Raw genomic sequence first — 19,875 nt, forward strand, 5'->3', positions numbered from 1 at the left:
ATAATATTCAGCCCTTGGTTACATAATTAACTTGTTGCAACCGTTTGCGAAGTTAAGACTTAAAACAGAAGATGTTCATTTGAGTGTTTGCCATCAAAGTCTGATCTCAAATTAACACTCGAACGCCAAGTTTTCGGTTTTATCCGTTTTGTTCACTCTCTGTGAGTTTGTCACTAAACTGATTGTGCAACATTTGGTCTCGTTCATTAGTTGTCCCAACGCTGCTGTAATTTCAGATTAGAATTCTAATATTCTTCTTTTCTGTCTCTCAGATTGGAATGCGACCCTATGTTCTATGGTAATTATGACTCCTCCGGATGAATACTATCACCCCTCTTAATTTATAAAAGTAATTTAGAATCACTCTGTATACAGGGTGTCTCAAAAGGTCGTTAATAAACTTAACATAGTGGTCTGTAGTAGCATGACAAGCAGCATTTACGTAGGAACTTGTGTCTGAAAATACGAACGGCGACCGCTAGAGGGCAATGTTCGCAGGCTTATGGGAGAGTGGGAAGCATTTCAGGAGAGGACGTTGCTGTAGATGGTTGAATCGATTTACTAACTGGAAATTGTCCGATATGCATTATGTGTATGGTGCCGCGGATGGAAATGGACAAGCGCGGTACGGATGTGTCTTGAGCTCTTCCCAAACAGACGTCAGATAAGTCTGGAAGGAATATCCTGATATCGTTTCCTGTTCAGAATTGTTTTTATCAAACTTCAGTAACTTAATTGGCAGGTTAAATATCTCGAGATAAATATTGCGTTTGGAACTTTATACAAAACGAAAGGCCTCAACGGACACATAGAATAGATACATCAAGAGCAGTTTTTGCTATTTTCTCCACTCTCTTTCACTTCACATTTCTCATGCAGAAAACAAAAATGTGTGCATTCGAAGTTTCCCGCACTTGAATTTCCTTTCTCGATCATTGGATTTGAATATTATGAAGAATCCCTCTGGCATTTACTGTCAAGATGAAGGTTCCTTCTCACGGAAATCCTAAGTATATATAGCTGCTTTAACATTACACTGTAGAGTTCCTCAGTTTTATTCTTCTAAATTAAATCTAATCTAGTGAACTGTTAAGCGAATTATCACTTAGTTCAAAGAATAGAAAGTGTAAACTCAAGAAGGTTTAATTATCCTTTATTCACTCAAAATAAGATAACAGTCGGCTACTTTCTTCGGGCTTACAATAAAGCCTCCACTCGGGCTTGAACTCAAAATTAAGAAATAAGAACTGTGTGTAACTAACTAAGAGGTTTAGCCGAAGCTAACACAAATCTAGCGTAGTTGGCCCGTAATCTAAGCTAGCCAGAGAACTATCAAAAGGCACGTAATATACGGCCGGTTGTAACAGAAGTTAGAGAGACTTAGCTCAAAGCCAAACGCCCGCTGATCAGGATTCCAAGCTCTCTCTCACGAAGTAAATTGAACTTTCCTTTAAAACTATTTCTTTCTCATTTTCATTCAAAGCGATTCTAAAACTTCATTCTGGTAGGGATTTGTAAGCTGAAACAAAGCAAGTTAGGAAAAGTTAACTGTGGTAAAATAACCGTTATAAAATTCAAATATACCTTACAACATCTCTCTACCTTCATTTATATTTTAGCGAGATAATTTAGAATCACTAATAGGCATGTAAGATAGACAGGCAGATTAATAACATAGATAGATCGGTGTAGATGTAGAGTTACTTTTGAGTATTCAACACATATAAACCAGTGTTCAGCTGTGTGAGACACTTGACCACTACCTAAAGGAAAGTTAAATTTATGTATTATATGCATTTAAGCATAATACCGCTTCTTTTGATTATGATAATATTTGATTAATTATCATAATATTATAATTAATGATAAGAGTAAAATTAGCAAAATAACAACTTAGTGTTTGGCGTAGATTTATTCAAGAAATCGATCGATTTCGATTTCAGGTCCTGCTGCATCAGGACTGCGATACAGGAAAGCAACGGTCGTATGATCAAGAAAGCAGCGACATCTGCTTCCAAAAAGAGTAAAGAAATAGAAAATTATGTTAAGATGAAGAGGGATGTTTGCTCTCGAATTCGATTGAGTTCATAACTAAATCTATGCCAAACCCAAGGTTATTGCTTTGGTAATTTTATTTTCACTTTGGCGTGTTTCTCTTTTTTTTTTTTTTTTTAATGATAAGGGGCTTATAACCAATTTTACTATACAAAACGGAGTACCGGAAAAGAAAGTTAAATTTTGCAGTTTTACAGAATTGATTTCAACCATAATATGAATATTTATGCCGTTTAAAACAGTTTTATAATTAGAAGTAACAAATGCGAAGATGAAAAAAGGTGTAGCAATATAACTATTAAATACATTTATTAGTTAATTAAATAAGTCAGAGAGCTGAAAAACCATTCATTATAACCGATTATGAAACAGAAGAAAGATATCGTTCTTCTATAACAACAAACCTCTGTTTTAAATTTAACCTAAGCTTAAACCAACGTTTGTTGTTAAGTAAATATTGCAGAGTCACATAAATGGCATAAAAAATAGCTAACAACCGTTGTTGCTGGCCACATTAATTAAAAGTGTTAAAGTAATTTCTCCTCTCTCAATGTGTTAGTTTCTAGGATTAGGTTGCAACATGGTGCAAGATTTACTGTGAATAATGCAACTTTCTTTTAAAGTTTAATCTGGGAATTTCCTCTTTTTATGGCTTTGTAGCATAAGATTATACAAATACATAGTCTAACTGTAATTTTTAAAATTTAGCTATATCTTCCACACTTCTGCCATTTCGTTGACGTTATTTCGGGGAATGATTTTTGTTCGTTGCGCGCTTGGTAGCCCAGGAAATAAAATTAAATATCAACTTACTGCACCGGAATAAGGTATTCCAGGTTTGAAGTAATCCTTGTCTTCTACAGCGTTCAAAAATTTGAGTTTAAATGGTTCAAGCAGGACTTCAGATTCAATTTCGATTGTTTTGTTGACTATCATTCCTAGGAAAACCACAAATGTGCAAATCAGTATAATGTTTTCAATACAATTCTTAGAAAACATAATAATTAATGAGAAGAAAATGAAAACAATAAAAATAATTATTAGAGGAAAAATTTATGCTTTATTTCTTTACTCTCATTATTAACAGTACTCTTAAATGTAGCATTTGAAATAAAAGCTTTAGAGTCAAGTTCAACATTTCAAAGGCTTGAGAGAGCATAATAACATGAAGTTACAACCTTTATTATTTATTCAAATTATCCTATAAATACTCTTACATATATTCAGAAAATCGCGTTTTCGATTTTCTGCAGCCAAAATCGTTAAAAAAAATCTCCCGTTAGTGAAGTAGATTTTCTAGGCACGCTTCACATTTATAAAAATTTTTCAATTTTAGTTAACGATCTCAGTTTCAATCTGACTTTATACTCAGCTTTTGAGAAATTTATTTTATTGTTGTTTCCATTTTTATTAATAGGTGGCTCTAGTAGCTTGACTTCTTTCCTCTCAATGTTATCGCCTGATCACAGGCTTCTGTTTTGTCATTAGCTCTCCCGCAGCTGTGAAAGAAGCTGTATATTTAAATCTTCGAATCTACTTCTGCAAATCTGCGAATATTACCCTGATTCTTGTTACTTTAGCATTGCCAAAAGCTAACCAATTATCTCAGAAATATTAGAACCTCTTTCTTTAAAACGTAGTACTCCAGGCACGAAAGCTAGATAAAATGATGCCATTCGGCCGTAAGGTAAAGCAAAATCTACTGAAAGGAAAAAAATGCAGCGGCATCGCCAAAATGCTAAATCGGATATTTCTTTTGTTTCCAGTGAGTTGCCAGTTGAGGTCATTATCCTAGTAGCTTAGCTCAGCACATGCCTTAATTATATTTCTTTGCATGTTTTAATTCTTGCTCTTGTTCCCCCCTTTTCTTTTATTAATTCTGCAACATTTTTGTTTCCTTGCCAATTCTGTTCAGTCAAAATCTCTCCAAATCTGTAAAACAAAACAAGAGCGCCCTTGTTTGGGCATGTACAACCTTTTTGATGTCTCAATAAACTTCCGACGCAGCCTCTTGAGGCTCCAGGGAGTTGTCGCCGCTAGATAGGGAAGGGCCTAAAACATACGCCTGTTTATCTACGTTAGACACCAGGCGTCTCCGTCCTCCGTAGTTTATTATTTACTCCATAGTCCTCCGTCCGTTTCATTATTTTTTATTATTATTTATACATTGGCGCGTTTTGTAATTTATCATATTTGTTGAAAGCGATAATAACATCTAATGTGGTTTACTCACTTTCTTAAAATTATTTGAAATAATGAACGATGATTTTTCCCGTTCATTTATAATGAAAAAAAGGAAAGGAAACTATGTTGCTATAAATTAAGAAGCTCGCCAAGTGAACTATTCTTGACGCAAACTGAAAAAGAAATTCGCCAAGAGAAAGTTTTGAATTTCTCTGTAAATTTCGTACCAAATTTTACAATATTTAATATTTAGGCATAATTTGAGTCGTAGAATCGAAATATGGAAAAAAATGGCATGTTATTTCCGAAAAAGTACGATTTTATGTCAAAATACCTATATTGGAACAAAGCTATATATAAATCTATTATATATCCTAAGTCGCGCTTTCGAGTTATGAAAAACGCAATCTGAATTTCGTCAATCGGCCCAGTATAACGGGAGATATAGAAATGTGCCATTTTTTTTTCCGCAGTGTACCTCTGCTGCTAAACTTCGATTCAATCTTTAGAATTTTGGAAATAATAATTGATGTAAGAAATTATTTCAAAAGAATAATTATACCTGTTCCTTTTTCTACAACTTCTGCGTTTACCTCAAGAGTACTGAATCGAGAAGGAAATATAAAGGGACCCGAAGATAAATCCTTCCGTTTGACTACAACTGGAATACAGCCTGAAATCTGTCAAGGGTTTAAAAATTAAATTAGATAAAATATTTTTCAAAATAACGTTAGCAAAGTGTTGGCTAAAGTATGTGATTTATATTTAAATCGAATGAAAAGAAAAGTTTAATTTTTTGCTGAGATTAGGAAGAAAAATCGTCCATACTCAATCTCAAAACATGCATAGGCTTTACCAATTTCATTTGCTAAGTCATAAAATATGATTAATGTATGGGAAGGCTTTCTTTCTTTTCGCCATCAACGGAACAGCTGGCCCACTGAATTTTAAGTGAGGAATAATTATAAGTGATTTATGTATGGAAAGGCTAGTTCTTTGTCTTTTACGATTACAAGTAATACATTTCAAAAGGAGTATTAATTCTAATTGTAGGAAGTATGATTACTGGAAGAACGCAAGGGAAATTTACGGACAAACGAAAATTTATATTGGATATTTCCGGAAATTTGTTTTACTTATTCGCTACTGCGACTGGTCAGATATATTCCAAGTCTTGAAGTTTACATATTATTGTGTCGATATTGTACAAAGGAGAAGAAAACAAAATTTCTGTAAACGTATCAGTACACATTCGAATACGTTTGTGCAATTGTATACATATGTCACTTCATGAATCTAACTACAGTTTTCTGAAGCCCATCACGGCTGGTGAAGTACTTAGCAAAAGAAAAAGAAAGTATAAAAGCTTTCAGATTTCATAATGTTATGTAGATTTTATAATCTTATGTAGATTTTATAATGTTATATAGATTTTATAATGTTATATAGATTTTATAATGTTATAGATTATAGCTTTCAGAAGTTCCCAAACTTTTTTTTTTCATTTACAGACATATACACGTTTCAAGAGCATTTGAGCTAACGCTACATTGGGCATATCTTTGGAATTTCTTCTACAGAGTTTCGTGCTCTGGAGATAAAAATGTTTTATTTCCTACGGCGTTGGCACTGATCGCTTTTAAATTGTTAAATTTTTTAATCGAAAATTCGTGATAGTTTTACAGAATATGGAACAGACAATAAAACAAATTCCAAATTCGGGCTTCCAGAAGCCCATGTTCGCATGGAGGACTATATTATTCAAAATTTGATGACTCTAGATACCGTTGATTTTCCACAGCGCGAAACATACATACATTCATGTAAATTCTTCATTAATTTGTTTCTTTAAATATAATTCAGAGCGATAATATTTCGTGGCAACAATTAGAAAAGAGATTCAAAGTAAAATGCTTTTTCGAGTCCAGTAATCCGTCTGGGCTGAAAATAAAAAGAATCTGTATAAAATTTGATTCAGGAATAAACTGAATTTTAACATTTATAAAATATTGAAAGACATATATATATATATATATATATGTGTGTGTGTGTGTGTGCGTGTGTGAAAATAAATTAAGTTTTTTGACGTCCAATTTCTTTCATTCTGCATAACTGATTAATTTTTAATAACACTTTTAAATACTTATATTCGTTAAAAGGCTCCGTCCGTGTATTATGGAAGTGAATTCATAAACAGATAGATATTCTATTGTTGTGAACAACTAAGAAAAGAATAATATGTGTTCATTAAAAAAAAAAAAAAAAAAAACATGGGAAACTATTTAAGATGAAGTTTGCCTTTATAAAGAACTTTCTAAAACGATTTCTCTCGTATTCATATCAAAGATGAGTAAAACCATAGAAAATGTCATGTAACTAGTTTTTTCATTTGAATTCAAATCCTAATCGACCTAATACTACTCAGCGGTCTTAATGCGTGGTCATTAATGCGGAAAAGAACTCTTAAGCACTACTTGAGATGTGGATCTTGGGAATATTTAAGCTTTTAAAGTACCGAAAGATGTACGAATATGAATTGCGAAATATTTGAAAAATCTACATTAATAATGTAAACCTGAATTGGCTGATAGTATGTTTGCGCCCACCAAAGGCCGAGTGGTAAAAGTATCTGAACACTGAGTGGCTCGGTTCGGAATTCGAAACTCGGCGAACAGGCTGGCTGCATCGGAGTTTTTGTGGTTTTCCCCATATGTAACGTGTATAGGAGCCAGTTTCCCTGAAGGGATTCCTATCTCTAGGCAGATAGCCCTCGGGTGCTTTTCCATAATAAAAGAAAACTTAAAATGATAGCAAAGAAAATTTTAAATGCTAATTAACATGGGAAACATTTAGGTGCACTGTTGTATTTATCTTTATCTACATCAGAGCTTAAATTGTCCCCGAGCCCACCGGAGCCCGGTTCCGGTACTTCTTAGTTTTGGAAATAAATTCTAATTCTAGTCGGAGCGCACCGCAGCCCTAAATAGAAGACTCCGGCACTTCTTTTACTGTAACTGAAAGACAATTTCAGTAGAAATTTGATTACGAAAATTTTATTTTTAGCCATAAAATTATATTAAAAATCGCTTATTAAATTTTAATTTATCTCTTTACATTTTATTTAATTTTAATTATTTAATCATTTTAATCTGTAATTATTTAATTATTTTAATAAGCAATAAAATATTGATTAATTAAATAAATAATAATTAATTGCTATTAATTATTGATATGAATTAAATAATTACTAATTAATTTGATAATCATTTAACTATTTAATATTTAAATTATTAATGATTTTAATAGTCCTTTTATTTAATTATTTACTCCTGCTCCTCTTTCCTGAAGGACTTCCAAAGGCTCCGACACTTCTACTTTTAGAAATTAAGCCCTGTCCTGCATGTTCGTATTACGAAAGTGAACGCATCCGATGACATCATGATTAAATGCGTTAATGCCAGATTACTATATTTTCATAATTAAAGAGAAATTATCCGCAAATGATTGACGCATCTGAAATTTCCAAAGCTGGAGAGCATTTTCCGGAATTAATAGCCTCATGCAACAGAATGGAATTTTCCTCATATGCAACAGAAGCATGTTCTTACCTTTAATAACGTAATTATGTATGAGCACAGAGTAAATTCTTATCTCGAAATAACTCAAAAAAAATTATACTCTTAAATAAATGTCAAAGTTATACTGTTAAAATAAATGCCAAAGTGAAAAAATTAAAATTTCTTACCTTCTTTGAAAATTCTGTTGGCTTAAGTGTTGTCCATGGCGTTTTAACTGTAACATTAGCTCTCAGTAATCCTTTAACCTTTTTGCCGTAAGTATACCTGAAAAAGTTTTCTGTCATTCACCAATTCATTGGTGATGTAAAATGCATAAATCCTTCGCGAATTCCTCTTAATCCCTACATATCCAAACAAAATATAATTCAAAAATGGCGCCAAACTCATTTTGTGTTTGTTTTTGTTACTTTATAACACGAATGTAATTTTTTAAGCATCGAACTGCTGCAAATAAACAACATCAGCAGTGTCCTAGAATGATTTTTGTTGCGAAAGGGTCTGCAAAAATTTTGGAATGCAGAATTTTATATTTGCTCTTCGTTACTTTTATACTCTTTCCATTATACATATGCCTTCGCAGTTTATTGTGAAGAATTTTCTTAGTCATGTGGCGTAATATAGCATTCAGGGTCCGAGTTTACGCCGGAAAATTGCTTTCCTCCGTTGTGCAGTGCGGATTTCTTTTATTCGGAATCTCTCTAAGTGAATTTCGAAAGCTATGATAACCACTATTTGAAATTCTATGCACATAACTGCAGTTTTGGAGAGATATCACGCAGGCGCCTTTTCTAGATGAACAATATATACTATCAAATATCTCCACTATTTCATCCCGTTTGTGTTTAATTCTATGCAAAAGAAGGAGATTACCTCGAATGCCAACACTGCTATGTTTTATAATAATTTGCAATTACATTTCATGGTTAATTATAACTCCATAACATTTTAGAAGAAATATAGAAATGGAAAATTGAAGCTGTTACTGTTAAGCAGAGTTTCTATGCTTACCGGTTCAAGGTTAGAGTACATTTTCACTAAATATTTGCAGTCGTTTCAGTGAGGAAATATCGGATCAATTTTTTTCTCAAAAAATCGTTCTGCTCATGTTCTATTTTAGTGGCACTAAATGAAAATTGATCATGATAAATAATGCCAAGGAGCTTGAACAGTCATAACAAGAAGCTTGAACAGTCGAGCTTGAACCTTAACTGAGTTGCTACTGAGCAGAAAAAGGAAAAAAAGGAAAAATGAAGTTAAAAGAAATGGGGAATCCAGTCGAATTTCAGCTTAAGAAGGCAATTTTTTGTATCGCCTTTCTGCTAAAATGAAATCCATGACAATCAACGTTTTATTTTATTACGTGGTATAAACTTCCAGTTATTCAGCTATCATATCCATTCGGTCACTGATGATCGTGTCTAAAATTTAATCACTGAACTACACTTGATATCATCAGTATTAAGACTTCACTTACTGACAACATTTAACATGTTCTAAAAAATATAGTAATATCACAGGATGTATGTACTTTCCTTTTACAGAGAAGAAGGATATAATGATTTCACCATATTTCTTCATCTCACAACTATTACATCTTAGTTAAGCTTAGAAGTTACCGAAAACCTTGGTAATCGAGTAGAAGTTTTTCTTTTTACTCTTTCTACACCTGCCCTGACGTGTAGTAAAACCTGATATTCGGATTCATAAATTGATGAAATCTCTGTAAAATAGCACTGATGCTTCTTCCATTCTATATTACAAATCGCATTCTACATTACAAATTGCATTCTATATTACAAAATTAATCTAAATATCATTCTATATTGTATCTTAATTTGCATTCTATATTACAAATTGCATTCCATATAACAAATTTAATCTAAATTGCATTCTATATCACAAATTGCATTCTATATCACAAATTGCATTCTATATTACAAAATGAATCTAAATTGCATTCTATATTACATCTTAATTTGCATTTGCATTCTATATTACATCTTAATTTGCATTTGCATTCAATATTACAAAAATCCTCCAAAGTATGAAATATCTTTCATAATGCATTCTAATGGCAATAAAATAGGGATTATTTCAACTTCGATTACGTTACGGGGCTTGCCATTCGCACTGATATGAAGCTTCAGATGCAGTAAATATTTTCTTTTAAATTCGTAAAAGCTTCCAGTATTGTTCTGACAACAGAGAAATTCTAGTTAAGATTCTCATATAGATTGTATAAATGGGATATAAGTAGCACTTTCTTTGCATTAAATAGCAGAATGATAGTTAACTTTCTGACGATTCGATACCGAAGAGATTGATAAATGCGAAGTGTAAGCGTGCATTTGATTGAGAGCAAAAGCACGCTACAAAATTACTTGTTTTCGACATCTATTATCATTCAACTTTTGACGTCAGCGGAAGACCTTCTATAGCATTCATATTAAGCAAAAAATGCACAATTTTTCAACATTAATGAACTGAACTCATTGAGGCGAGCAACAGAGTGAGTATATATATGTAATGAAACTGTGGTTCGATGACATGAGATGAAAGATTTGATTATGAATGCGGCATAAACTTGCATTAAAATTTTCGGTGAAACAGGACTTTTCCCATGATTCATTGTGAACACAGAATAAGAAACCCATATAGATTTCTTCTTAATTAGAACTGACCGGAGAATGTAATGACAGAACAAGTTTGGAGGCACTGAAATACGAACGCTGAGATATAGATGCGTAGAAATACCAATTGCGTAGATACTTGACGCTTAGAGCGTCTATCCATTTTGAAGAAGAAGCAGTCGAGCCAGATTAAATTACTTTTATTTATTTAAAATCCCATTTTGTGGCCACAATTCACTTGGCACTCTACTCATGCCTATTAAAGAACATTTACAATTTTGATATTATTGCCATAGAAGCGAATATAGTAGCACACACATGATTGCAGAAAGACGTCTAGCCAAGAGCAAAGCACAAGTGACTCATCAGTTCACTGCAAAAAACGGAGGGAGTCAAAAGTTTCAGTTTTTAGTTTTGTTTTCCAGTTTGGTGATAGGTCAAGAGGCATCTGCATTAAGGGTTACGTAATATCGCAGGATTAATTTGAAGATGACGCAGTTTAGAATTACAGCGCTATTTTTAGGACAGATAGATAAAGCTCCCAAAGGAAATAAAAAATAAGAGGTAATAGTGAATTAAATTTAGAAGTTTGCTTTCATATTTTTATCTTATATATATATATATATATATATATATATATATATAAATTGTAGTAAGCTCGCCTAAAAGTTACCAAGAGCTGCTGCTCCAAAAAGTTCAACACGTTTTAAAAAAATTAATACATATGAAAATCAAACCATTAAACATGTAAAACATTAAAAAACAGAAACAGATAAAAAAAGTAAGCGGAAAATGGTAAATTAGCCCAACTCGACTTCCAAACTGGCTTTTCAAGGGAAATTTAATTTATTTGAACGTCGAATCAAGCTAACCCCATTACGCGTTTCGCCGAAACAGACAATTGAAACTTTTTCGCTACAAAAATTTTTTTAAATTTAGATAAAGTGTCTTGGAAATTTTAATAGTCTCAATTCTCTGTTCCAATTTCCTGACGCGTCCGCACAAAATGACACATTAAGGTGTTAAAATATGTTAAACTATACCGAAACATCTTAAATCTAGACTAAAATCAAAATAAAAACAAAAATAAATAGCGGTCAGCTATTAGTCCTAAATATACAAAAAAACATACGGGCTGGGCCTGCAAGCTTAAAGATTAACAATTTAATTTTTTATATATTTTAGAAATCTGTAATGAAAAACTGTAATTAAAATAAAAGAAAATTAAGATGATAACAAACTTTTGGAAATATTTGAATTCCAGTTAGTTAACTTAAGTGTGGAACAATTAAATTCTCTTCTTTTGTCGTAAACTTTAATAAAATTGTAATCTATAATATGTAAATCAAGGTAGACTACATTATGCTGTTCTGTATTTGTTTTATTTAGTTTTAAGCATGCAGGGTAGATATTAGCTATTTCTATTTTGTTGTAGTTATTAAATGCAATGACATTATCAATATATCTATAGATGTGTTGGTAAAAGATACGTTCTTCTGTACTGAGTGAACGGACATAGGTCAATTCTTTAGTAAACAGGAATAATTCACAGACAGAGCTTGAAAAATTACCGCCCATAGGGATACCCTGTACTTGTTTATAGATGTTATTGTCAAATTGAATAAAATTATTGAAGAGCACGCAGGTAAGGAATAGTTGCCATTTTTCGTTGCTGAGAATGGTAGAAATTTGCGGAAATAAATCTGGAAGAGCTAGTAAACTTGTAAAAATTCCTTCGAGCGGTAGAGATGTATAGAGGTTTTCAAATTCGTAGCATTGGATATGGTCTATTTTAAGTGAATTCATAGTTTTAAGAACTAGTTCGTTACTAGAAATCATCCAGTTGCAATGCAAACCCTCAAAATCATAGTTATTGTTTAGGTCACGTATCATACGAAGTTTTTGTGCAAAGAGATAATATATTTCTTTGAGATAACTTTTGGTACTATTCGCTGTGAACCTGAATTTTATTGGAGACTTATGAAATTTAGGTAAGGCATAGAGATTGTCAAACCTGTTGTTATATTTCTGGGGTTGTATTTTTAGTCTTTTATGAAGTGCTTTAAATTTATTGAGAAGAATCTTAGCACTGGTAGTGATTTTTTGGTAAGTGCAGGTGTTATTTAACTCTTTATGCAGAAGGTTGTAGTAGAATTGTTGTCAAATAATACTAAAATTGTTGCTTGCTTTGTCAATCTTTGTGATGATAAAGTGATTTTGCAATTTTTGAATTAGATCCTCCAGGCGTTTTTTATTGTGTAAAGAGTTGAAACAAGGTGACTTGAACAGCAAACGTTGAAATTCTTTAATAAGTGCAGCTTTCCATTCAAGAAAAGTTGTAGTGGGTAAATTGGATCTATTACTAGCTAAAATAATAAATTTATCAAGATCATTATTGAATTGTTTGAGGCAGACGTGTCTATTAATACCGAAAGTAGGACGAAATTTGGTGCCAAGTTGCAAAAGGTTACGTAATTCAACATCTTCAACAATATTAAGATCTCCTGTAATAATATGTTGGTGGAAAGGATCGACATATTTTTTGTAGACAGTCAATTGGCTGTTACATTTGCTATTATCTTGTATAACGTGGTGGTTGATAACTAGTTGACCTAAGGTTTTTTTTTCAAATTTAAAACAGGATTTAATTTAGAGTGGTTGGTCAGGAAGCAAGTGCTGAAATTTTTTAAAAATGCTAGGTATTTTTAACTTATCGTAAGAAGGGTGTTTGAACTGAATAGTACAAAAAAGTTTTTTGTGAAAAAAATTACTGTTCTTTAGTTTAAAATTGCAGAAGTCTATAATCAGATCCTTGACTATTTTGAAGCATTGAGACGGTTGATTTTCTGTTTTTATCAGATTCCATAAGGTAGTATTCTTAAAGGTATGAAGAAGTTTTATGGCATTTTTTGCGAATTCTTTATGTTCAAGGTAGGAATTAAGATTGTTAATAATTAATTTCAGATCTTGTGACGAAAAGATTTTTGTTCATGGTATCAGCTCCTCTAGTTCCTCTGGTAGTAGTAGTGCTAAAAAATCTAAATTGTCCATATATAGAGATCTCGTGCTGTCTATTGGTGGTATTACTGAGATATGCATTCAGTCCGTAAGGATGAAGTGACTTTTTTTGAAGTATGTAAATCGATTCCTTAAACAGTCGAAGTTTGGTGTTTGGAACAATATCAAGCACGTTTATATATATATTACAATAATTTTGATGCGGCCGATTGCAACCAAAAAGGGAGGCACACAATTACTAATCTAAAGAAAAATAGTCCCATATGCGAAATTTCAACGTTCTGAGGCTAGTCGGTTTTGAGTTATAAGAGATACATACATACGTACGTACGTACAGACGACACGAAAAAAAAGTCTCTTCTGAAGCCATTTTAAATCCATTTTTCAATCCGTTTCGGGAGGAAGAGTCTTTTTTTCTATCCGTACGTACAGATTTTACGCAAAAGCATTGTTTAAAAGGGTTCGAGAGCGGTTAAATGGATATTTTGGTTGAAATATGATGCCCGAAAGTTTTCGCGATTACAATACATAATTTATTTCGCACAAGGAAGTAAAACGAAGAATTAATAAATATATACCAAAATTAATTAACTCTGAAGATGAAAATTTTGAGGAGCTAAAACGAGTCTTGCGAATTTTACAAAACTTGACACTTTGGCATAGTTTGAGTCTTAGAATTGAAATGCGGAAAAAAATGAAATGGGATTTCAGAAAGTTTGTGTCAAAATGGCTATATTATAAAATTGCTATATATATGTCTAATATATATACTAAGTTGAGCTTTTGAGACATGAAAAGTACAAGTTAAACTTCGTAAATTGGCCCAGTAAGACGAGAGATATAAAACTCTCTCTCTCTCTTTTGGTGTGTGTACGCGCGCGTGCAAAGCGTACATCTTTATGCAGTATTTATATTCATATGCTGATCACTGTACTATAAGAATATATGACATAACTGTATTTATATCTTTAAACCTTTTTTTTATCAAAGTTTTAAAAGATGCTTAAATGGTAATGTGTCATATAATCTCGTTACTTTTATTTTCCCGCAGAGATGCAGACTCTCCTTTCACAATAGCTTTTTTTATCAGAAATAATATTGAAGTACTTTATCCGAGCTAATTTGGATATTCTAATATCTTGCAAAATGCTAGAATATGTGTCTTTAAATAATTCTTTTTATTTATAGTATTCTCAACAAATTCATTAGTTACAACTTCATAAGTTTGTAACAGATATAACAGATATTCATAACTTTGTAACAGACAACAATATTTTCAGAAAGAAAGAGAAAGAATAGCGAAAGATATATAGAAAGAGAAAGAAGTTTTGATTTTTTACCATGCACATATTTCTATAGAAATTTCTTCTGATGTGTCCAACACATAAGGAGATTTAATTTTCACTTCGAAATTTGGTAGAACTGGAAAAAAAAAAATTCTTGTAGCATTCATCCCTGATTAGGTTATAATTAAACTCCTTAGAGTAACATTCCTTTACTTTTAAGGAAAACGTACTTAATATTTTTGTTAAACGTACTTAACATTTGTTTCAGAAATTAAGATGAGGCTATTTAAATCGACAATATCAAACCTTAAAAATGCTATTTATTACAATATCATTCATTTAAAAAAAGATTCTTCATTTTTCGGTCATAAATTATTTCAATTTTTGTTTCATATCTAAAGCTCCGACTACAGAAGAAGTCGTACCTCCGAACCTACCATAATGCTGTTAGTATTACTCGTTAGCTAGCGAAAGTATTTCAGATGTAAACATGAAATCAAAAACAATACATTTATTGTGGAAAGAAAAATCATAACAAGCAATATTCACAAATATATTAAGGCTATTTTCATTCTAAAACAAATTGAATATTATACCAGCTAAAAGTAAAAATACTTAAAAAGTTCATTCAATATGACAGGAGAAGCGTTATTGAATTTTAACACTCAAACGGATGTTCAAAATAAATATTGATACAGTGAAACGAATATTAATCAGAATACTAAATATAACACACTTGTTTTTAAAGTGAGTATCAGCTAGTTTCTTTTAGAAAGTCTTTCAAAGCGTAGCTTCCTGATTAGGAAGGCAATTCTCTTCCGTTCTTATTCGTATCAAGGAGAAGGTAACAGTATAGCCCTATCAAGGATAATGAAGAAGAAGGTAACAATTCTTCGTATAAATAAGAAAAATAATTTATGATCGTAAAATTTCCATGTTAAGTAATATGGAATAAAGTTTAATAGAAAGAAAGACAGTTTCGTATTAAAGAAATTGTGACATTTCGTTCTCTTTGCAAGCATAAAATGTCGAAACGTCGTAAAGACTTAGTAGTGAGTTATCCATATGTCTTGTGTACCCTTTTATTAAATCAAATAAAAATTAAGAGATGACACTACTCCTGTTTACAAAATGCAGCAATTAAATCAAATATAATGAATTAACTAAAACTAAGAGAAGTATGATAGCCTAACGGCTGTATAATAAGGGTAACGCGCAAATTTTCTCTGACCTTAAGGTCGCGTAACAAGCTTAATAGCAATGCCGCAGATTACTACCAACAAGGAGATTGTTGTAAGTCCGCCGTCCGGTGTCACACGCGTTCCATTCCTCTTGCCATATTTTGAGTAGGACTTCTTTGAGAAGCCTCTTTAGATGCGATGGTGGTGCACGGATACGGATTTGTTGAACTTCAGAACTGATGGCGGCTTTTTTGGCTAGGGTGTCTGCTGCCTCGTTTCCAACTAGACCAGCATGCGCCTTGACCCAGGTGAGGTGAATGCGTTGCTGGTGGTTTACAGAGAGTAGCTTTTGGATTTCGGAGATAATTGGGGATGTGTGGCTTAAGTTTTGAATTGCCAGGAGTTAAGATTGGCTGTCTGTGCAGATGCATGCTTGGTGGTAGCCGTTATTTAGTATGTCGTTGGTGGCGTTGAGGATGGCCAAGGCTTCTGCCTGGAACACACTATTGAAGTGCCGCAGTGCTGCCTTCCAACTGGTATGTTCATCATTTTGGTGGTAGCAAATGTAGGCGCTACCAACTCCGTCTTCAATCTTGGATCCATCGGTGTAGTAGACGTACGTAGCGTTGGGAATACTAGAATTGCTAGTGTTGTCTATGGTGATGCGGAAGTTTCTTCCTTGAATGCCTGGGTGTGGGCGTTGGGTGGGGCGACGGTTTTCATATAAGGTCGGACTGTGGGTTGTGTCGTGGAAGGTGGCGTCTTTGCGTAGTTGCAGGACTCTGGTTATTGTAGCTTGTTGCTCGGCTCTAAGATATAGTGGTGGTATGCCTGCAAGGATGATGGCCGCAGAGGTGGCTGTGGTGCGAAAACCTTTGCACATCAGTAGTGCGAAAGGTCTTTGATGGTCTGTAGTTGCTTACGTTTCCGGTTTTGCACAGGCGTCGCCCATATTGCGACAGCGTACGGGACTATGGATTCAATCACTGTCGTGTACAAAATCTTGTTAATATATGGGTTTCGTCCCCAATTTATACTTTGAAATTGACGGGCCTTGCGTGCAATGGCTTGTCTCTTGATTTTGAGTTGCTGTAGATGGGGGATCCATGTAAGGCCTTTGTCCCATATTAAGCCTAAATACTTGAGCTCTTTGACGATTTTTAGATTTTTCTGTTGGAGTTTAATACATGGATTTCTGCTTGGGTTGGTGCCTGGCTTGGGAATGATAAGAGCGGTTGATTTGGCAGTGGAGATGGTTAATTTGAGTTCTTGACAGAGGAAGCTGAATTTTTGTAATATTTGAGTGCTTCTGTGTTCCAATTCGTTTCTGATGCGACCCTGGATTAGAAACGCAACGTCATCTGCATAGGCAACTAGTTGTGTATGCTGTGACCAGTTTGTGGAGATGATACTGTTGAAAGTTAGATTCCAGAGCACTGGGCCAGCGCAAGATCCTTGCGGGCCCAAAGTCTCTCTATCACGCCTCATAGCTATACCCCACCTCACCCGGTTCATAACGGGACATGGCCCCTATCCAGCGTATTATTATAGGCACAACATCTCCACTACAGATGCTTGCGTGTGCGGCCAACTTGGATCACCAGAACACTATATCTACTCTTGCCCACTCACAGCAGACAACCACATTAAGCATCCCACTCCTCCTACAGACGCCTTTCAACGGTTCATTGTTAAAAACAAACCTGCATTCAATAAAATCTGTAAGGTCATTGACCAGCTCACCGCTATGGGCCAAGATATATGCGACGCTGCATAATCCCACAACGTCCGCCACTAACACTATTGAAGTCAACATGAACATCACCCTGTGCTGCTAACATGTCACCGCGCTCGGCATGCTCATACACTCAGCAACCTATGCGCTCCACAAATATATATTCGCCGGACCTCTACGTGTCCCCCATATCAATGTCCAGCAATCACATGTTATTCCCATCTTAGGGCCCCTCTTCTGTAAACACACCCCACAATGTACAATATATGTGATCAATGAGGCCAAATATGTATCTGACATGTGGTATATGCGTATTATTATTTTTTAAGTGTGTTTTATTTGTCATAAGTCTTCAGTGTTAATGAAGTGTATCCCTCTCCCCCTACCTTTTTTTTTCCCTCTGCGTGTGTGTTTTCTGTACATTTTCATGTTTTTGTGTTTTCATACATTTACTACCTAACTCTGAGCCCCTCACCTGTAAATCCGTCCCACAAGTCTCATACCTGTAATTATGTAATTAGTTAATAAGTCGCCCCTGTTTGGCCATTTAAACTCCTGCACCCTTAATAAGCTCCCGGTGTGGACTCTTGAGGTCACAGGGATTTGTTGCTATTAGATAGTGAAAGGCGAGGGACACATGCCTGTTTATCTCTGGTAGCCACCAGGCATCCCCATCTTCCGTCACCTACCTACCTACCAAAAAGGAAACCAAATTAGCAAAGTGGTCTTCGGAACGCATTCCAATTCTACCTTTGGAACTTTGGAACTTTGCGGTTATACTGGCTTTCAGCAGGAAATTAAAGTCCTGCTCTTGCCAGTTCCTGATGTGATCCCATGTGGGGCCTGACAGAGTAGAAACCTGAAAGAAATTTTCTCTCGTGGAGGTAGAAGTGTGCTGGACCAATTCTACCCTCTAAAACCTTCCTTTAAATCTTTAAATATTATCGTCTTTCTACCTCATTTGAATATCACGCGAGCTAGAAATTTACATTCTGGCAGAAAAATGGAAATGAGAAGACTATGAAGGCTATTTAACATAAAATGACTGGTTAAATAACTAAAACAATACCTTACAAAGTTATAAATAGGAAGATTGAATTAATGATTATGCTAGAAAAGAATGAATAATGAAAATGAAGGTTTTAACAGCCAAATAAATGTTTTCTATACACTTACACGGATTTTTTTTATTTGAGAGGATAAAATTCTCATTTATTTACAATGCATTTATTACGATCTTTCTGAAGAGCTTTTTTTTACTATCCCAAGGTTATTTTCTAACAATAACCCGCAAACTTGCAGATACACTTCGCCTCTTAATAGTATGATATTTTACGAAATCATATGACATATATTACTGAATTTATTAAGGAAAAATTAAAATAGTAATGATTATACCGTAATCTCCTACTTTAAAATTCTGCATGCTAGTTATATTATTGATTAAACACATAATAGTCCAGATTCCAAATAATGGTTTCTCAGGTAGAGGCAGTTCCAACTGTAGCATACCTGTAAAACAAACATCATATATTGAAACTTTTGTTTTGCAACTGATATTTTTCGGTAAACATTTGATTACCATTAAGTCACACAATACGCAAGTACTTATAAGTTAAATGTTTTATCTCTCTTTATACTTAATATGAATTTACATTCTGTTAGCATTTTACAGGCTAAATCCGCTATTTCAAGATAAAACAAACTTGCATGCTACATAAATATAACCTGTTAATAAGCAGTATAGAATTTGAATGTTACTGAATTTTGAAATTACTTATTTTATAACTAAACTTAGCATCGTTAATCTGATAATTTGGGGAAAATAGTATATACCTTATTACCTTATTTTAAAGAAGGAATTAAATGCATAAAGATGCACTGATGTTATTAACCATAGTACAGTATTTCATAATGGTACTATTCCGTTAGAGCAGCGTCAGTTAGAAATGAAGAAAAAATTAGAAGAAAAGAATGCAACGATAACACGCCAAATACGGTGGCTCGAGATTTCCAGTTTTCGTTTCAAATATCATTTCACGTCTTTTTTTTTTTTTAGGGGGGGCATATTTTGCCATTTTTTTATTACGATGGACTACACGATTCGGAAGTTACCTAATGACGAAGAGGCTGCGATAAGATTCCTTCAGGCAAAGGAATTATTCATAGCAATTGACTTTCTTTTCAAAATCATTCGATGAAGTAAAC

The 19,875-nt window shown here is 33.6% G+C and overlaps 2 protein-coding genes across 2 annotated transcripts in view; one reads left to right on the forward strand and one right to left on the reverse strand.

The window, feature by feature from the left end:
- The window catches only part of LOC118181320 (alpha-1-macroglobulin-like), a 78,892-nt gene extending 64,048 nt beyond the window's left edge, over positions 1 to 14,844 (reverse strand). Inside the window, exons 1-3 of the mRNA XM_085825575.1 lie at positions 14,806 to 14,844; positions 7,985 to 8,081; positions 2,869 to 2,993 (exon numbers count right to left, since the gene is read on the reverse strand). Coding sequence (XP_085681701.1) covers positions 2,869 to 2,991 — 123 coding nt within the window. The 5' untranslated portion in view covers positions 2,992 to 2,993; positions 7,985 to 8,081; positions 14,806 to 14,844. The remainder of the gene's footprint in view (positions 1 to 2,868; positions 2,994 to 7,984; positions 8,082 to 14,805) is intronic.
- The window catches only part of LOC118200432 (uncharacterized), a 124,435-nt gene that overhangs the window by 969 nt on the left and 103,591 nt on the right, over positions 1 to 19,875 (forward strand). The gene's annotated exons all lie outside the window — the stretch shown is intronic.

Source organism: Stegodyphus dumicola, chromosome 10 (genome assembly GCF_044657685.1).
Source record: "Stegodyphus dumicola isolate Sdum_Otavi_A_Nest chromosome 10, ASM4465768v1".
NCBI lineage: Eukaryota > Metazoa > Arthropoda > Arachnida > Araneae > Eresidae > Stegodyphus > Stegodyphus dumicola.